The 7,413-nt window shown below is 34.1% G+C and overlaps 1 protein-coding gene across 1 annotated transcript; it reads left to right on the top strand.

The window, feature by feature from the left end:
- Positions 1–306: 306 nt before the first annotated feature.
- Positions 307–3,843, top strand: LOC124371489. The gene is made up of 2 exons (XM_046829831.1): positions 307–619; positions 3,720–3,843. The coding sequence occupies exons 1-2, from the start codon at positions 342–344 to the stop codon at positions 3,841–3,843; spliced, it is 402 nt and encodes a 133-aa protein (XP_046685787.1). The 5' UTR covers positions 307–341.
- Positions 3,844–7,413: the final 3,570 nt, after the last annotated feature.

Below are 7,413 nucleotides of genomic sequence, written 5' to 3'. Positions count from 1 at the left end.
ACATTTGTCAGTTATTTTCCTCACTTATTTTCATATATGCACCCATCGCCATAAAACTTAATTTAAAAAATATTTGTTAGATTGTATACACAAAAACTAAACAAATAATTAATAATGGAGAAAATGCATCAACGATTTCACCTCTTAAACGAGTTTTTCGGGAGCTCCAGCTGTTAATTACAGCTACATAATTTATTTTCTTAAACCAGCTATGCTAAAAGAAAAATCAGTCTAGTTTGAATGCAATTTTTGTTAGCGTGACATTTACTGTAAAACAAACTTCTCTAAGATCCATTTGCGGGAGTTCTAACCGTCTCCAATTCTTATACCAAAATGTTACTATGAGAAAGTCCAATAATATACAGTCTATTTCTTCTGAAGTGCTGACTAAAATATTTTCTTATGTGGATGATAAAGATTTGTGCAACAACATACCTTTAGTTTGTGAAAAGTGGAAACGTGTATCATCGCGTTCTTTATTATGCAGAGACGTAAGTTTTGAAGGAAAACTAATTTCATCGAAGGATATTTGCTTCATGTTACACAATGCTCCACAACTAAAATCTGTGAACTTGGTATCAGTTGATGATGTAGTTCCAGTTTTGAGAGAAATTTGCAGGTAATTACATTTTTAACTTTAACACATTTAAGTCATACGTACGTTTTCAACTAATTGAATATTTAGTGAAGTGCGAGTGAAAGAAATAACCAATAACACAAGAATTCTTACTTAAACTTGTCAATATTTAATGCCATTAGATTTTTCCTGTATATAAGTTTAGAAATATTGAAGAAATTTTTGTTGCAATAAACCATTAAAAAAACAAACAATTTGAGAAAAGGAGTCTCCACACCCTTAATTTTCTGTTGCATGCCGTGACTGTCCAGAATGGAAGTTAAGGTGCAGAGTTTGGTGTTACTATGGCATTGGAACTGTACCTTGAAAATCACAACCTCATAATTAGTTATCCTATAATTTAAATTAAAAATTATAAGATTGGCTTTTTAGAAATATTATTAGATTTTTTACTTTTAAGACTGTAATTCTATAAGGGCGTAGTGAAGGTAATTCTATATCTTTAGTGTGTGTATATATACAGGGTGATTCATGAAGTTCTCCCCCCACTTCTACAGCACATTGTACTAGTAAAAAATAATGAAAAATTTTTATATAAACATAGGTCCGAAAAACGCTTCGTTAGCGAGTTACAGCTAGCGAAAGATTTCGCCTGAATTCCTGGGTAAAGAGTAAAATAAAGCCATACTGAACTTTTCGAAAGGTTAATTAAGTAAGAAAATATCGTGGATTCTTATGTATTTTTACCTGATAAAGCTAATAAAATAGGTTTCAGAACTGTACCTGTAGCAGTTTTCGAGGGATTCAGGGTTAAATGCAAAAAAAATTGGGGCACGAAACAATGTTTTTTTAAGTTTGATGTACAATAACTTTGTTAAATTGGTAATAAATACATAACATCAACAGACATTAAATTGTAGAGAATTTAATTCTGAGAAAATTGATATAATCAAAGTCTAAAATAAAACAGAAATAAGTACCAAAAAAAATAATCGATTTTTATTCAGTATAATACATTAGTAGTTTTAAGCAAAATTAATCAGGTTGGGCCAACCGTACGCACCTTTTTATAATAGATGTTCGAAAATGAGGCCATCATTATCAATACATTTTGCAGCACGTTTGTGTATTGCTTTTGCTGCGTTTCTTAATTTTTCAGGACTTCCCTGTATCTGCATAGCCGAATCCATAATACGGGCAATTAATTCATCACGAGAATTCACTTTTGTCTTGTATACAATGTCTTTCATCCATCCCCAGATGCAATAATCCAATGGAGATAGATCTGGTGATCTTGGTGGCCAAGGGTAAGGCCCTCCACGACCAATCCAGTGTTCAGGAAATTGATGATTTAAGTAAGCAGAAACGGCACGTGAAAAGTGGGGAGGTGCTCCGTCATGCTGGAAGTACAAAATTTTTGTCTGAGATGTAAAGGAACATTCTCTAACAGCTTCGGCATCTCTTCTTGAAGGAAATGCAAATAGAACTCAGCATTTTAGGTAATATGAAAGTTCCAATCAGCCGATGTGTGCAAAAGGCCACACCAGACATTGACGCTAAATCGGTGTTGAAAGTTCTGTTCCACTACCTCATGTGGATTTTCTTCTGCCCATGAGTGTTCATTGTGCAAGTTTATTGACACCATCCCGAGTGAATTGTGCCTCATCCGTAAACAAAATACGCTTGTAGAGTTGATTATTAATATTCAAAAAGTTGCAAAACTCCAAGCGAAAGCGGACCATCCCCTAGCTGTAGATGTTGAACCTTTTGTTGGTTTATGAAACGGATATAAAATTTGTTTCGATTAAGTTGACCTCCACACCGTTTGACTGCGAAACTCCTATCCGCCTAGAAATACGTCGTGTACTTACACCTGGACTGCGATGAACAGCATTAATAACAATATCATCATCAAGTTGGACAGCTCGTTCATAATTGGTTCTAGTACTTGGTAGTGATCCTGTTTCCCGAAGAGTACGAAAAGTTCCTGAAATTGTTTTGGTATCTGGAATCCTCCTATTAGGGTAACGTAGTTAATATTCTTCTACAGCAGCTCTAGCATTACCATTACAGTAACCCAAAATAAAAACCATATCAGCGTATTCCTCTGGTGTAAATAAGTAAGGGCATTTTTTCGCTGAATAAACAATCGAATTATAACTCACAGAAAAAATTGAATTTAATAACACGATTCACAGAACCCGATCTCCTGCTGTAGCTTGCAAAAACACCACTAATACACAGTTCTAACGTAACAGTACAAAATACCATTATTGATCAGCTGTTTATTCGTGCGTTACCAAACTTAGAAATTAATAAAATAAAAAATCTGCATTTCGATGATTAGTAAACAATAATGGGAAAAATGTTTGCTTCATTTATTTTCGAACATTTGATGTAAAATTTTTATTAAAAAAAATACAACGTAATAAAACATGATATTTTTATTTACAAACAAATTTATTTAACAGTAAATCTTGTTTTCTCAATTTATCTCATCATTAAGGAACAAACATTTTGTTTTTGCTTTATTTTAACTAAATACCGTACGGTATTTCTTTACAGCTAGTAATGTATTATACTGAATAAAATCGATTTTTTAGTACTTATTTCGGTTTTTATTTTAGACTTTGATTATATCAAGTTTCTCAGAATTAAATCCTCTACAATTAATGTTTGTTGATTTTTATGTATTTATTACCCATTTAACAAAGTTATTGTACATCAAACCTTAAAAAAACATTGTTTCGTGCCCCATTTTTTTGCATTTAACCCTGAATCCCTCGAAAACTGCTACAGGTACAGTTCTGAAACCTATTTTATTAGCTTTATCAGGTAAAAATACATAATAATCCACGATATTTCTTACTTAATTAACCTTTCCAAAAAGTTCAGTATTGCTTTATTTTACTCTTTACCCAGGAATTCAGGCGAAATCTTTCGCTAGCTGTAACTCGCTAACGAAGCGTTTTTCGGACCTATGTTTATATATAACATTTTTTCATTATTTTTACTAGTACAATGTGCTGTAGAAGTGGGGGGAGGAGAAACTTCATGAATCACCCTGTATATATATATATATATATACGTAATTATATATACAGAATTAATAATTAATCAAAAACTAACACATTTATTTCAGATGTAATAAGAATGTTGAAAAACTTACAGTGAAGCAATGTTCCTCTCAAGGAAATTTAGTACCTGAAGACGTATTAATCAATGTACTTTCTCTCACTGAAATCTCTTCAAAGTTTGGAGCTTAAACAAACAAAATTTACATCACACAGGTTAGTTCTTGCAATTTATATATTGTAAATATGTAAGAGAAGAGAATAGGTGTGTGAAACACACACACATACATACTTTAGAGATCTATAGCGATTCCGAAAACTTTTTACTTTAAGGTGATTAATGGGGATGATTGATTATATTTTGAACGGTGACTTTGATTTGGATTTTTTCAATAATCTAGAAAAACAATGAGAAAAATGGCTTAAAGTGGATGGTAATATTTTAAAACTACATAAAGTTTCGGACATTCGGAAGAATTAGAATAGCATTTAACGTATATATACTCCAGAAATAGCTGGTAAAATGTTGAAAACGTTAACCAAATCGAATTAAAAACGTTATTGTAAACTACCCTAGCACCATCTAGCTGAAAATAATGAACTATGACGTAGAGTTTGCACTTAAAACCAGCGTTGCCAATCGGGTGGTAATTACCACATTTTGTTGGAGTAATTTTAAGGTCTCGGTGGTATTTCAGGTGGTAATTTTATGCCCCGGTGGTAAATTGGTGGTAACTTTAAATTAATTAGGGAAAACAACGAACACTGAGAATTCCGCTTTCAGGTAACCTGATTGATTTCCCATTCAACACATTCCAATCGATATAATATTACAATATGTATTCAGATTGTTGTTGTTTTTAATACTCTATGCTAAGATAGAAATTGACGGTTGGCATAGTTAGTCTATGATAACAAACAACACCAGGGATATTTAGTCTATGCTGTTAGTAATAGTGTTTAGTGTTCTTCTTCTCTTGAATTTTTGGTTTCTATTTTCTTATTTCTTCTAGTGAAGTTATTCAGTTGAGATAAGTTGATCAGTTTAATGGATGATAAGATTTTCATAGCCGTGTGAGTTGGCTTTAGTTAAGTACGTTTTTTCCAAGATACGTAAGATTTCAAGTTTTCTTTATCGTGCATTTTAATCCGTGGACCTAGAATAGTAAAGTATGTAGTGAAAATTGTGTAGACTGTGGCCAAGGTATAGGCTACAAAAAATGTAGCAATATTTTTTCTTCTCGGACTAGCCCATTATTTTTATTGTGTTCATGTCATAACTGTTAGTAGTGCTTGGCCAATCTTTTCCCCTTGGACCATTATTTTATAGTGCATATAACTTAAGAAACGTAGATCTCTTTTTTGCATATGCTATTTTTTCTTCTTGGGACTATTATTTTTAGAGTGTAGATGACACTTTTGAGAGCTAGCTTTGCCTGCTTTAAGTTCATAACAAATCATTTGTTTTGTAAATATGATTAGGGGCCTATAGCTAGGTAACGACCTAGTCCTATTTATGCTTTGTAATACCTACTACTAGCCTATCTGCTCTGCTTTCATAATTGTTTTCCCTAAGCTTAACTAAACATCACCTAACTATAGTTAGTGTTGGCCTAACTAATTTACATTTTCCATTTACAATCCATCTAACTTTGAACTAGCTTTATTGACATGAATCTCTAATTGGACTAACTTAAGTTACTAAGATGGATAAGTTTATTATTAAAGGTAGGCCTAAGCCTAAGAAAGATGAAGATGAGAAAAAAGACAAAGATGATGAAAGTAGACAGAGCAAGTCGTTTGTAGAAAGCTCACATGGTGAAATCGAGCAAAAAATCTATTTGGCCTAGTTCAATGTCTCTTGCAATCCCAATGGAGTACGAAGACTTAGGAATAGATCCAGATGAATCCCAGAACCATTAGGTCAAAGCTCTAGTGAGGAGGACCAGGTTAATATTGCTGCTAGTAGCAAGGAAACTGAGCTTGATACAGACCTAGCCGTACACTCAACTTCAAATACCACCCAAACCAAAAACTGCTGCTAGGCCTAAAAATTGTGTCTAGGTTTACCCATACTGCCACCATTAGGCCTAGTAAAAAAGAAAGAAAATTCAATTCAAACTGGTTGAATGACCCCCAGTTCAAAAAACTGGCTACAAAAAAAAGTCAAAGAAAGAACCGGACAAGACATGGCATATTGTAGTGTCTGTGATGCAGTCATGGGGGCGCATATAAAACAGAGAGATTGTGCGTCATGGAAAGGTCCCTCAAGCACCTAAAATTAATCAAGGAGATAGCCACTAACAAAGACTTAAAAAAAATTGTTCAAAGAAACTACAACAGATAAAAGTGTCAAACGAGCAGAATTAAAATTAGCCGGCCTAATTGCAACCAACAACCTGCCCTTTTCGCTGATGGATACATTGATTCCGCTGTGCAAATCGGTCTTTCCGGACTCAGAAATTGCTGCTAAACTGTGTATGAAAACGCACTAAAACAAACAACTGTGATTAAAAAAGCCTTAGGTCCCGCATTCATGGAATTGATTTACCAAAAAAACTAAGGGCACCAGGATCGTTTTTTCTCCTTGATCATGGATGAGACAACGGATCAGGCATCGGTTAATCAATGTGCCCTCACAGTTATCTATATTGATGATGTAACTGGAACGCCATAAAACTAATTTATTTGACATGTTTGAAGTCAAATTCTAGCACTGCTGATGATGAATTATTCACTGGTATGATGAACTCGCTGAAAATCAAAAAATATACCCATTGAAAACTTAGTGGGATTTAGTTCTGACACATTGTAATGTGATGGTGGGGCAGCATCATTCGGTTTTTCACTTTTGAAAATAGAAATCCCTCACATTGCATGTGTCAAGTGTTCTTGCCACATGATCCACCTGGCGGCAAGTAAAGCATGTATGAAGTTACCAAAGACAGTGGAGGATTTGCTCCGAAAATCTTGGGGCTCACTTCAGCAGAAGTTTTGGGAGACAGTCTGCCTTTGTACAGTTCCAAGAGTTTTTTCAAGAGGAAATCCACAAAATACTATCACCAGCAGTAACAAGATGGCTGTCATTAAAAATCTTGCGTTGACAGAGTGATTGAACAATTTCAACCGTTGAAGGCCTACCTGCTGACCGCTTCTGTCGAAGACCACCGTCAAACACAGTGGATAGCATGTTAGCTGCTATGAACAAACCAAATTTATCTACTTATACTTGGAGTTTATGTCCTTATGTTCTTGGTATGCTAACAGATTTTAATGTAATGTTCCAATCCGAAACACCACTTCTCCATAGATTGCGACCAGAGGTTCACAAGATGCTTCAAGATCTGTGTACAAACTACATGGACTTAAACTACATTAAAAATACACCCATCATGTCCATTGAGCATTCAAACCCCCGTCATTTCCTGCAATTAGAACAAATATATTTAGGCATTCAGGCAACAGAAACATTTAATGAATTAAAGAAAAATGCAGAAAAGAAAGATATTGAAGTTTTCTTAAAAAGTATTTTAAGCTTCTATGTGGAATTGGTCACACAAAATCAAATCTAGATTTGATTTTTTCTGATGAAGTTTTTGATGTCCTCAGTGTCTTGGAGCCAAAAAGTGCCCAAACCTTCAAAGTAAGGTCTTTGGCTCATGTCATTAACAGATTTCCCGTTCTGAAGAAAGTTTGTTTGATGTCCAAAAAACTCGACAATCAGTGGAAAAAGTCATGCTTTGCTAGACTTCAAAGAGCATA

The sequence above is a fragment of the Homalodisca vitripennis genome, unplaced genomic scaffold (assembly GCF_021130785.1).
Source record: "Homalodisca vitripennis isolate AUS2020 unplaced genomic scaffold, UT_GWSS_2.1 ScUCBcl_1477;HRSCAF=5155, whole genome shotgun sequence".
In the NCBI taxonomy this organism is placed as follows: domain Eukaryota; kingdom Metazoa; phylum Arthropoda; class Insecta; order Hemiptera; family Cicadellidae; genus Homalodisca; species Homalodisca vitripennis.
The sequence above is the reverse complement of the archived record's forward strand: the minus strand, read 5'-3'. Positions and strand labels throughout refer to the sequence as shown.